The 13,182-nt window shown below is 42.7% G+C and overlaps 1 protein-coding gene and 1 pseudogene across 1 annotated transcript in view; one reads left to right on the forward strand and one right to left on the reverse strand.

Moving 5' to 3' along the window:
* Positions 1-2,173: 2,173 nt before the first annotated feature.
* On the reverse strand, positions 2,174-2,711 carry LOC138399430 (spidroin-2-like; annotated as a pseudogene).
* Positions 2,712-2,978: 267 nt separating this feature from the next.
* Positions 2,979-13,182, forward strand: part of TAPT1 (transmembrane anterior posterior transformation 1) — a 61,090-nt gene continuing 50,886 nt past the window's right edge. Inside the window, exon 1 of the mRNA XM_069495029.1 lies at positions 2,979-3,199. Coding sequence (XP_069351130.1) covers positions 3,001-3,199 — 199 coding nt within the window. The 5' untranslated portion in view covers positions 2,979-3,000. The remainder of the gene's footprint in view (positions 3,200-13,182) is intronic.

Raw genomic sequence — 13,182 nt, forward strand, 5'->3', positions numbered from 1 at the left:
ATTTTGTTTAGTCACAAAATCTCAATTGTTAAATCTTTAATTACTGAAATATGAAATTATGTAGTTTAGTTTTGAATGTTGTATATACTACTCACCAAATTTCCATTCTTTTAAAAATGATATTTTGTGTTTTCCAACAGTAGCCACATAGTGGATGTAACAACTGTAAGATTCAACCTCTCATTTCTGAACACATATCCAATATTCATCACTTTCCTTTATTGAAATTATTTCCCACCAATAGAGTATTGTTTTTTCTTTCACTAGTACTTTTGTACTGTCAGCTAGTACAATGACATGCTAGAGCACACCATTTTATTGTGGAATAATAATTCACAATAATTCAATGTTTAAGTTGAATTTCTATAGCTCATTGCTGTCTGAATCCTGGTTTTATCTTATAACTTAGAATGTTATTTGATATCTGCCTAATGGCTAGCTTTGCTATGTGTTTTACATACTCTTGTTGTTTTCTAATGGTAGTATCATAAATTTAAGTCTATATCTTTCTTTTTACAACTAATATAAAGTGCATGATGATATTTTAACTATTTGTCTTAGAGAACTGCTGGTTCTACCATGTTGTATAAATATTTCTTACATTTAAGATTATTTGTAACTTAATATTTTGAAGATTCAGAATACATACTTGAAAATACCCTTTCCTGACTTCTGAAGAAGTTGCAGTAAGTTGAATTAACTCAAAGAAAACAACTTTCCACATACAATAAGCTACCTGATTATCTAATTATCAATATCTATACAGGGGAAAATAGTGTTAATTAAAAAAATTAATGTTTGTTTTAAAAATGCTTGTTAGTATGTTTACTTCAATGTGGGTTTGAATTGTGCAATTTCACAACAGTCAGATAAAATAATGCAGCTCTAGGGAAAAGACCCAAAAGATGAGAAGTTGCAAATCCCTCAACTTTTCCCCATTTCCAGTTTGCTCCTTTTGCTGGCCGTAACACCTTCAGTACTCAGCCTAGACAACTGCTGCTCCCTTCCTCTCCTTGCTATTTCAAAGGACAGGCACAGCCTTTGGAACACAATGTCTTTCCCCAGGCCCGATACAGAAAATGAAGGAAATCCATTCCTACCACTGGCTACTGTAGGAAATAGAATTTGGGATTCCTTCACTTCCAGCTCCTGCTGAGTGAAAGGCAGGTGCAATAACCCAATAAATGTGGTGAGACAGTAAATGGAAACTGACATAAACATAGCAATAAAGCCTACTTCATTCTTGACAATCAGTACTTAATGGAATGGGGATGATGTTTCACTATAAAAGATCAGAGAATAGAATTTGAGCTGAAAGGAACCTTAGAGGTCATAACAATTTTGCATACCGTTTGATTTTCAAAATGATTTTGAAGATTTGACCAGAGCATTTGTTTTCTATTGGTTCAGGAAGGCTCAGTTTGGACCAAACACAACCCAAACAGAATTTGATGTAGGATGGTCACAGGAATAATTTAGAAATGTAATCCTATGAGCTGTCCCGTTTCATAGAGGAGAAGGAAAAGGAGGTTCCTTTCCACCAGGCTGGGCCACGGTGGGCTCCCAGCTGCTGGGCTGTTTTAGTCCATCTTGGTCCCCACCCCTGCCTCCAGCCCTGCTGCCAGACTGCCAGGTGGTTGTGCAGCCCAAAGCAGCCCTCTCTTTTTAGAACTTGCTGAGCATTTACCATCAGATAAGCCGTTAGTGACAAAAGAATCCTCAGGGCCTTTCTGATAAATCAACACGCACCCGATTTTGCTCTATTCAGGCACGTTTATAACTGGTTCTCAAGTTTGGGTCTAGGGAAGTTTCCAGGCAGCCTAGTGTTCGTGGAGGAATCGGTTTTGCTTTTGCAAATCAAAAGGGTAAAAGGCTCAAGTGACTACCCAAGTTGGGAAATCGAGGTACCACTGTCCCCCTCACTGGAGTGCACAGCACTCATATGGGAAGCGGGTGGCCGCGGTGCCTGCGCCTTTCCGAAGCCAGGGCATCTTCGCTTCCACCGCCCCAGCGCCGGGTGGTCTTGACACAGCGGTCGGTGCAAGGGCCACACGCCAAACTGGCAAGAGCAGATTCAGCACTAAGTAAAATGACGGAGCAAGGACACGGTGGCGGACAAGGGCCATCTCCTAACCCTAATCCCAAAAGGCAGTCTCGAATGTCCGCGGGCGCGCTAAACGCATAAAGCACTCTGCTCATCCAGCTGAGTCCCCAGGCCGGTCGCCTCCCCTCCGCGCCCCCACCTGTTGTGAAGCTCCCCCAAGCTCCTTCATGCCCAAGTGATTTGGAAACTGCCAACGGACACCCAGAGGCCAAGGGATGTGACGGACGATCATAAATATGCAGAAGAGACGGAACCAAAATAGCGGACACACGGGGCCGACACTCGCAGGGGTCGGGGACCTGGAGCCCGGCCCCCGCCCCCGCGGCCGCGACAGCGGTGACAAGGCCGGGCGGGCGGCGCCGGCGCACTCCGGCCACAGAGCCTGCAAAAGGGGCCCCGGGCGGGCTGCGGTAAACCCAGCAGACAACGGGCAGCGAGCGTTGCGGCCGCCGCCCCGGGGCTCAGAGGCCGACCCGCCGCCCGCCGCCGCCGCCGCCGCCGCCGCCGCCGCCGCCGCCGCCGCCGCCGCCCCCGACCCGCTCCCGCCGGGCCTCCGACCCGAGCCCCGGAGACGCTCGCTCTCCCCGGCCGCGCGGCCCATCTGCATGGAACCAGGCGCGGTTCCCCGGCCGGCCGAGCCCGCCACGGGGCGGGAAGCCACCGCCCGCCACAGCGAGAGCAGGAAGAAGATGGCGGCGGCTGTAGCGGCCGCGGTCTCGCACACGCCGCTGACGCCAATGGCGCGCGCCGGTCGGCGGGCAGCGGATGGCGGCGGCGGCGGCGGCGGCCCGGGCTCCGGCGAGGGGCGGGGCGAGGCGGGGAGGGGGCCGGCCGGAGGCGGAGGCCGGGCCAGAAGCTGGAGGGAGGCGGCAGGGACAGTTTGTTGTGCTCGGAATATGGCGGGCGTCGGCAGCGCGGCCGCCCCGGGAGAAGGCGGCGGTGGCGGCGCGGACGGCCAGGAGCGGGACGGCCGCAGCGAAGCGGAGCAGCCGGGCGGCAGCGGCGGCCAGGGGCTCCCACCGGTGCCTCAGCACACGGAGACGCTGGGCTTCTACGAGAGCGACCGGCGGCGGGAGAGGCGCCGCGGCCGCACAGGTGAGGCGGGCGGTGGCGCTAGGCCGCGGCGCTGGTCCCGAGGGGCCGGCCGGGGACCGCGGGCGGCGGGGATGCCTTGGGACCCCGGCCCGCGAGCCCCGCGGCCGCCGCCGCCTCCCAGGGCCACCCGGGCTGTAGGCGCGCGGGGCCGCCGAGGCTGCCGAGGCTTCGCGGCCGCTGACAGCTCCTCGGGCGGCTTCCACGCGCGGCCCCCGGGCCCCCGTGGCCAGCGCCAGGCCAGGTGTGGGAGGGCTGCGGCCGGGGAAGTTCTGTCCCGGGTCACTTTGCTCTGGAAAGGCCTTTATGTTGGCAGGCATCTCTCAAGTCTAAGGGAGCTCAAAAATGAGAAGCCCACGGCTGATTTCTTAATTATATTCATGCCAAGGTGACTTTTTTATTCTGTATTTTAAGAAAACTTGAGCCACAGAAACCTGTTAACGTGCCCTCCAAATAGTTTTTTCACAGACATAGCTAACAGTGTGATAATGACTGAAGTTCAGTAGTTTTGCCCGGAACAGAAATATTGAGCACCCCTTAAAATGTTACATGTGAACTTTTCCTAAACTGAAACTTAAACCAAAAAAAAAAAAAAAAATTTGCTACATAAGAAAACGTGTACTTCTGAATTCTTTCAATGACTAGTTTTAAACATATTGTTAAAATGTTACAATTTCTATAGGCTATAGGATGTTATTCTTGTTTCTAAAGAATTTTTTGAAAATTGCATTTTATTCATATTGCAGTTGCATATTAGGTTCAAAAGAAATAGGAAGATTTTGAGATGTATGTTACATATGTAGAGTGATCCCAATATTTTAATTCTTACATAAGTCTAAGCTTTGAACAGCAACTGAACCATAGCTCCATTAAATTTCTTCCAACAAAAAAATTGTTTCTAATACTTAATATGGGTTGTGTTAGCCGTTATTTCCTGCAGCTCATGCAAATAGATGTTTTAGTTGTAAGGCTGAGTCCATCATTGATTGATTGTACTGGGGTATTGAAATTGTAGGAGTTGAGGACATAAAGCTGATCTGATGAGTTCCTAATTGATTTGCTGATTCTCAGAGCAAGACATAGATTCAGTTTTGAAGCAGCACATTATCTTTTTGAAAAATTAAATACAAACTGTGCCTTGTTCAGTCTTTTTCAATTAACCACTTAAAAATTCTCAACCGTACTTTATTTGGTTTAGTGTTCAGTTAAACATTTGCTTGCAAGAGTATTTACTTTCTGAATTGGCAGGATCTTAGTAAGGCAAAGTATTAAATCTCTTAGCTGTCTGTTTACTTAGATTTGGATATTAAAAGTGCTCTGTTGCAAATAGAAATGGATGTGGCCAGGTTTCACTATAGTTTCTTTAAAATATTTTAGAATTGCAGGAAGGCCAACAATTTTAAAGCTTTTTTGTGTTGTTTGCATGGAGAGGAGATGAAGTTGTCAGTAGCCTTTTTTGATGAGCATTGATCTTGTGTTCTTGCAGTAATACCTAGCACTCTTCCCTGGCTCTTTCCGGATGGCTGTGGATACCTGGACTTCCAAAGACTTCATCACACCATGCATCCATTCTTCATCAACATGGTTCACTGAGCATGGTTTACTTAACATGTTTAAAGCTGGATGTTTAGCCCATGGTTGCCAAATGTTGTTATTAGGGGGACACTTCCAGCGTTAGCTGTTGGGGTAGTCCTCATTGTTTTCCCAGTTTCATTGGTTTTGTCTGGGGAGAGATGACAGTGGCCACTCTTGTTTTGCTGGGTAACACTAGCCTTGGGAGTCAGGCATTAGGTGAGACTCATAAATAAGACATTTGTTGATCAGCCTTAACAGCCTAAGATTCCCTAAATGAATATACATATTAGGTGCTTATCCAGTTTCTCTGCATCTGAGTAAAATAAATCAAAATAAAATGTAGTGTTTGAGGTTCTTTTTGTGTTTTATACCTGTCCTTGTTTAGAAAATAGATATGCATATTGGTTTATATAAACTGCTGTATATACCATATATTATACATGTATCTACATCAAGTATACTGTCACTTGGTTCTCAGAACTCCCTTTTTGGCTTTTACATATGTAGTCTGACAGTAAGCTGAAACTTACCTCAGATGCTAGTACTTACACCTGAACCTAGTTAGAATTGCATCTCACACTCATCATTCCTATTTTCATTTGCTGTCCAGAATGGTCATTATGTATTCCATTGTTGTCTGTGTGGTCATTGGCCTTGGACTCTGGGTATAGTGTTTATCAAAAACTGCAGATTCACTTCTTCTGTATTCTTTTTTTCCTGCTCTTAAAAATACGACCAGCTTCTATTGTCCTTTTTGACATAAGACGAAATAGGTACATAATATCATGGTTTTGTGCTTGTTCCTCACCTGACTCATCTGCAAAAGTTCTAGGTGGGAGAGTATCTGCATAACCTTATTTTCATTTAGGCATTTAGTTCCAGCAAGCCAACCTTGGACTAAGAATTAGGCAATCCGTATTCTTGGCTTGGTTTGGTTGTTGAATTGCTTTGTAGACTTTGTACTTGCTTAGAGTGCTTGCCTAATCCATTTGTCTCTGTTTCCTAAAGCCACTACTAAGTCGTTTAGTATCAGGAGCATCTAAGTTGGTTCTAGTCACTGTGAAGGCTTAACAGAAGGCAGAAGGCTTGGTGCAAAATAAATGTAACACCTACTGGTGAGGATGAAACAATACCTATGTAGTACAGGTGCTGGAGATGCATAGGAATAGATATTGCTTATAAAACAAAAGAGCTTGAGTCAGATACAGGTGCACAATACTGTTTCTAATGGTAATGGTGCCAGGGGACCTATTTCTTTCCTTCTTTAATGGTGACTCTTCCATCTCTTTTGCTTCCCTTTTCTGCCTTTACCCATTGTTAGACTTCTTCTTGTTTTACCTCCATAGACTGAGCAGAGGCAGGAAGAAAAATTGAAACCCAGAAAAGTCAACAGAATTTTTAGCAATTCCCACAAAAGATTTCGAGCAGGACAAAGTTTTTTAACTATTCATATTCCCTATTTTCTATTATTTGTGTTCTTGAAATTTTGTCAAGTTCTTCTTACAGATACCACATTTTTAATAAAATATGTTTTTGTGTAACCAGTATTCACCCTCCATAGAATACATTATATAGTTATCCCTATGGCCCCAGACTTAACCTGACGGATGATTAAGTGCTGACTGATACTGAAATTATGCTCCAGAGTCAATTTCTTATTTACAAATAAAAATAATTATAAAAGTGGCTGGGAAATTAGGTGAGTAACTACAACCCTGATACAAAGTAAAATTAGCTGCTTCTCTTCTGACAAACTGTTACTCTGCTTTTAAAATTCTCATTTGCTTTACTTAGTATACATAAACTAAACAAACAATGAAAAGTTACTCATTTTGGTCTTTGATCAGTTCAGTATCTTAGCTTTTTAAAATGGTTAACTTCAACCTAATTTACCCTCTAGAATTCAGTCTTAGCAGCTCATTTGTCCTCCAGTTTAGGGAATACTTGTATAAAAGAAGTCTCTAGAAAAACTATATTGCGTTGAGTGTCAGCTTAATAATAATCTTTTTTTTTTTTTTGAGGCAGGGTCTCACTCTGTTGCTGCAGGCTAGATAGAGTACAGTGGCATTGTCATAGCTCACTACAACCTCAAACTCCTGGGCTTAAGTGACCTTCCTGCCTCAGTCTCCCAAGTAGCTGGGATTACAGACACGTGCCGCCATGCCTGGCTAATTTTTCAATTTTTTGTAGAGATTGGATCTTGCTCTTGCTCAAGCTGGTCTTGAACTTCTGGTCTCAAGCAAGCCTCCCACCTCGGTCTCCCAAAGTGCTAGGATGACAGGCATGAGTCACTGTGCCTGGCCTCTGTTCCCATTTTTAATCCTTTGCTTCATAACCTTATGATCTTGGAAAATGTCACTACTCTTTTTGTACTTGTTTTCCTTCCATAAATTCATAAATATTCTACCTGTTCTTTACTTCCGTAAATGACACTATAAACATTTTTTGAAGGTCTTAAAAACTTGAATATACTGTGTAAAATGGTTCCTTTCCTTACATTTGAGTTAGACAGAATTGGTGTTGTATTATTGATTCTGAGAAAAGCTGATTACTGATTGGCCTTAACAAGGGTGTGCCTGTATATTTGTTTAATAAACTTAAATGTAATATTTTGGTGTAATCCTAGTAAAGTTTATTAAAGTTTTACATTATTTAAGACTGAAGATTTGCATGTTTCATATTTTCCTAACAGTTAACCAATATCGTTTTCCATCTTTTTAAATGTTCAATGCTATTTTAAGAAAGATATATTTAGACATATTACTGAACATACAAATATATTTATGATTACTCATTGCCTTTAATTAATACTTTCTTATCCTAGGTTCTTGTTTGTAAAATAAGCTTTCTCGGAAGATAATTAAACATGACAACAAAGGAGGTCTACAGAAAATCCATAGGCAAAATATTTTTTTTAGAAGATAATTAAACATAATATTTCTTTTAGTGGTGAGGAAGAAACAATATATATCATACTTTTTCTCAATTTAAGGTACTGGATCACAGAGCAATTTTGTAATAGGAGATGAATATTGAGTAAAAATATGCTGGAGGAATTGATTTGGATTTATAATTGGTATTATTTCCCTTATATTAAATATTCACAGTTGATAAAACTTAGTTCTAATATAGAAGCATTTATGTTATAATTAAATAGTAAATACTTGTACTTTTAAAAGACTTTTACAGAGTGATATTTTTATCTAGTAAGATCTAGATAAATGAACTAAAACTGGTTGACATCTAAAAAGTTGTCAGTGTTCAGAAAATAAATATTTGTGCAGTGGCTCACACCTGTAATCCCAGCACTTTGGGAGGCTAGGGAGGATTGCTTGAGCCCAGGAGTTCGAGGTTACAATGAACTGTGATCAAGCCACTGCACCCCAACCAGGATGACACAGTGAGACCTTGTCTCTAAAATAAAAAATAAAATAAATATCTGGCTTATTTCATTTCAGAAAGGATTTGCTCTTAAAATGCAAAGGCAGATGTTTGACATAATGAATGAGAGTGATTATTTTGCTAAGAAGGAATGAAACATCACCAGAGTCTGGAAAATGTTAAGATGTAGTAACAGAGTTCCTGAAGAGTGGTATCCACAGATAAAGAACAGTAGCCTTCCTAAATAATTAGCCAGGCAAGTGTACCCAAAATCACAGGACAAATAAGTTCAGATGGGTCTGTAGAATGCTAGAGAACAATGTTTAACAAAACAAAAACACTGAAACACAGTACACTTTGGCACTGAAGATTGAGTAGCCTACTGTGAAATGTGACCTTCGCTAGGGAAAGTTGGGTGTGGACCAGACGAAGCAGCAAGGCTCACTTGATTGCTGGGAGGACCAGGCAACTGAACCCGGCAACGCATTCTCCTTCCTCCTCGGCATGAATCAAAGCCAGATTAGGGCTAGGTCATTTTCTCTTGGTATAATTTTCAGATAGATGGATGATAATTATGATGTTGGGGAGAGCACATGCTAAATTGTATTCTCAATTTGCCCCTTAACTTTTCTGTATCTTTGGACAAATCTTTTTACCTCTGTGAACCTCAATTTCTATATTTGCAAAATGTGAATGCCATTAACTGCTCTCTTTAGAACTCATAATTGTGGGAAATGTATAAGGTAATGTGTGCAAGACCTTTGTAAACTCTCTTATGCCATAAAGTGGAAGGATCCTAATCCCTTAATCAGAGCCACTTCCCCAGGGGTGGGTGAGAAGGAGGTAGGATAAAGCCTTCAAGATATTTAACCCCTTGAAAGCTTGGTTTTTCTTTTTTTTAATATTGCTTTATTGTATCTTTAAAGCCATTCCCCAGCTCATTGGCATGGCATTAATAGTGTGTGCACAAAGACTACCCTTACATTCAGAACTCACTGGGGGCTAGACTTGGGGAATATCGAGATACATGCTACCTGCTCTTAAAAAGTTTGTGGTCTCATAAGGGAGCCAGCTACTTAACACTGTAGCTTCACAGAAGTAAGCCCACGGTGCTGTGGGAGCACAGAGAAAGGAGGGGAAGCAGAGGTTCTAGTTTTCCAGAAAGAACACACAGTGGCCTGTTCGCAGAAGTGTTTGAGGCGATGATAGGCAAAGTAATCTAATGGTGAAAAGTACACACTTTAGTGATAGACTGCTTGACTTTGAATTCTGGCTTTACCACTTGCTTCCTGTGTGGCCTTGGAGACCTCCTTAGCCTCTCTGTGCCTTGGTTTGTTCATCTGCAAATGGGCGTAACATTAGAACCTGCTTCATAGTTGTGAGAGCTTTGCATTCAAAATATGTTAGCTGTTTATCATTTGATTTTTTTAAAATCTTGTAGAATCTAAATTGGTGTTTATAAGTAAAATTCTTTATATATCTAGAAATAGAATCCTGACACAACATTGTTTTGTATTTATAGTTAAAACACTTTCATGTGTTTATGTTGCATCGTAACCTATTTATAGAAAATTAGTTACTTAGCTTATGTAGTTTGTTAAATATACTTATTTGGCATATTACTTTTTAACCATAGAACCAGTATTGCAGAAATAGCATCAGTAAACATTAGGTAACCACCAAACCAGAATTGGTTAATACTACAGAACTTGTGAAATTAACAGTAAATAGTTTAATATATTATGTCATGCTTTGTGGTTTTCATATGCTTTCATATAAATATTCTCTTAGTCCCTCCTTGCCTTGTGGAAGGCAAGCAGGTAAAAGGTGTCAAAAAAATTGCTCTTAGCTGGGCGCGGTGGATCACCCTTGTAATCCTAGCACTTTAGGAGGGCAAGGAGGCAGATTAGCTTGAGGCCAGGAGTTCGAGACCATCCTGGGCTACATATGAGACCCCTTCTCTACAAAGGAAAAAACAAATAAACAAAGAAAACACTGTAAGCCTCCACGTTCTCGTCTGTGAAATTGGCATTTATGACTTGACCAGGGTCACAGGGCTACTGTGTGAGAGAGCTGGTGCTTGAACTCCCTTCCTCTGGTTGCTAATTCCGTGTTCTTCTGTGGATCATGACAAAACTCTTACTATGGTAAAAGCTGTCATCTGTAGTCACCAGAGAAGACACTGTTATAAAGGATGATTTTCTAAATAAACTTTTTTAATTTGCTTTTTTAAATTTAAAATTATTGTGCAATAACCTGTTTCTATATCTCTGTAGCCCAGATGACACAGTCGTGGGCTGCCCAGATTTTGTCCTTGCACTCACTGTGGATGTCCCCAACCAGGGCACTCACAGGCCGTGACTGCATCATGGCACTTTGTTCTCTGGAGGGGGCGGGTGGGAGGGGGTGGGGTTGAGGTTCAGCTACCTGTTGGGTTTCCCTTTCAGTCCCCCATTCTATGGCTGCTGCATTGAGGAGTGAAGGAGTGAAGCTTTTCACCCTTTCCCTGCTCACTCCTCTGTTCTCAGGACAGTTTTGTCTCAATCATGGTTGTTTATTAAGCAATTCTATTAATGTTGGACATTTTGATTAATTCCACTTTTTTATTCATATAGATCATCTTTCAATAGAGAAATTCAGTGTTAAAGAAAAACAGGAAAATGCCAGAAATTATATCAGAAAAAACAAATCACCCACCTGAAAGTTTAACCCAATTTGCCCTTTGCATCGCTTTCTCAGCTCTCCTAAGCCTTGGTTCTGTTCTTTGCTGCTGCCTCCTAAGGGGACTGTGATTTGTCTGCTCCATTTTGTGTCCTTGTAATTCTTAACTCAGTCATCTCTCTTTCCATTTCATCTTTAGCTTTTAACTTGTTGTTTCTGTTTCTGTTCTCTCTTACCATACTCCCCTCTGTGGTGGTTGTTGTTGTTGTTGTTGTTCTTCTTCTTCTTCTTCTTCCTTCTTCTTCTCTGATCCATGTATTCTTTTAGCAAACATTTGTTGAGCACCTATTAATGTGCTGGGCGCCGATGATGCAAAGGTGGATGAGAAAAGCAGACAAGAAAATGAGTTTAGGCCGGGCGCGGTGTCTCACACCTGTAATCCTAGCACTCTGGGAGGCTGAGGCGGGTGGATCGCTCGAGGTCAGGAGTTCAAGACCAGCCTGAGCAAGAGCGAGACCCCCGTCTCTACTAAAAATAGAAAAATTATCTGGCCAACTAGAAATCTATATAGAAAAAATTAGCCGGGCATAGTGGCGCATGCCTGTAGTCCCAGCTACTCGGGAGGCTGAGGCAGTAGGATCACTTAAGCCAAGGAGTCTGAGGTTGCTATGAGCTAGGCTGACGCCACGGCACTCACTCTAGCCTGGGCAACAAAGTGAGACTCTCTCAAAAAAAAAAAAAAAAGAAAAGAAAAGAAAATGAATTTAGTTTAGCATGCTGCAGAGAGCACGGGCAAGTGCAGGCTCTGTGGGAGCTGAGCAGGGGAAAAGACGCATTCTGCACAGGGAAACTTAGAGAAGTCTTCACGGGGAAGGTAACATCTGAGCATGTTCACTTGAAGAAACCTGAACCTCCTCTTGGGCCAAGGAGCAGTGTGAACTCATTGATGTGTCTGGAAGAAATGAAAAGTAATATAAGCAGACAGTTACGACCTAGAGACTCAGGAGGCAGGTGTGAAGCATGACTGGGAGGTGGCTTAGGGCCAAGTCATGGGGCATCTGGTGTCACCAGCACTGAGGAGGTAGGACTTTATCCTAGAGGTAAGGAAGGGCCAGGAAGGGTTTCAGCAGAGTGATAATCTGTGTGTGCATGCTGACTCTGGCTGCAGGTGGAGTTTGGATTGAAGGGAGAAGAGATTGGAAAAAGTCAGGAAGCTTTTGCAGTGACCTGAGAGAGATGGAGAGGACCAAACTAGGATAGAGTATAGAAAGAAGGAGTGGGTGGGGAGGAGTTAATAAATGTTTTAGAGGAAGAATTAGTTGGGCTTGGTGAGAAGAGAAAGATTATCAAGATTGGCCTTGGGCCTCTAGTGTGGGAGGTATATCACTTGTGAGTCCAGGAACTAAAGTCAGGACCGTGGGACAGGCACAGAATCAGTGGGGAAGGTGGTTTGTGGGGTATCCAGGTGGAACTACCCAGGAGGCAGTGGAAATACAGCTCAGGGGCCACAGCTGAGGATGCGGTGGCTTCAGGATTTAGATAGGAAACAAAAGAAAAAGAAAAGGTGGCAGAGGACACATCAGAGAATACTGGTGTCAAAGGATGGCCAGCGTTTTACTATCGTGAGTAGAGCACCAAGCCAGCAAACAGTTTAGGGTCAGGAAGAGGAGGAGGAGTCATCTAAGAGACTTGGGTCAGAAAAGTTGGCCATTGGAGAGAGAAGAACACCACTGACAGGAGGGTTGGGTGGCAGGGAGGGACAGGGAAGCTGCCTAGTCAGATGGTGCCCAGAGAGTATGGGGAAGTAACCTCTGGGGTCAGTGAAAAATTGCATATGTGAATCTCTTGTGCTTTCTGAGTGTCCTGTTCTCGGTTTTTACATGAAAGAATTGATATTTATAGATACTAGCTAATCAAAACATTCTTTTCTTTCTAATTGGAAAACTGAACTGAGTTTGGGTATAATTTTGATCTTTCATAGTTCTTGTTTGCAGCTCAGAAGACTTTCTTTTTCTCCCCTTTGAAGAGCAGGTCTTGTTCCGGTTCTAGCCAGCCTACAACATACTAGAAAGTTCCTAACCAAAAGTTTTACACTACATGAATCTGTTTAGACTAAGGCCTTTAAGTCTAGAACAGTAGACTTTACATCTTGTATACATTTAACCCACATGACTTCGACTATAAGCGTACTGAAAGGAGAAAGTACAGTGCACATAGTGCATTTGATGGTTCCGTCTGTCCCTGCACTAGACTGGTGTAGGTGGAAGGAAGTCTGCTTTTCACTCTGTTTCATCCCCAGATATCTCTCATGGTATCACTAACTCTCCAAGCAGAATATGAATCTGGTATTTAAAGAAGTGTGTGTGTGT

Source organism: Eulemur rufifrons, chromosome 19, assembly GCF_041146395.1.
Source record: "Eulemur rufifrons isolate Redbay chromosome 19, OSU_ERuf_1, whole genome shotgun sequence".
NCBI classification, from domain to species: domain Eukaryota; kingdom Metazoa; phylum Chordata; class Mammalia; order Primates; family Lemuridae; genus Eulemur; species Eulemur rufifrons.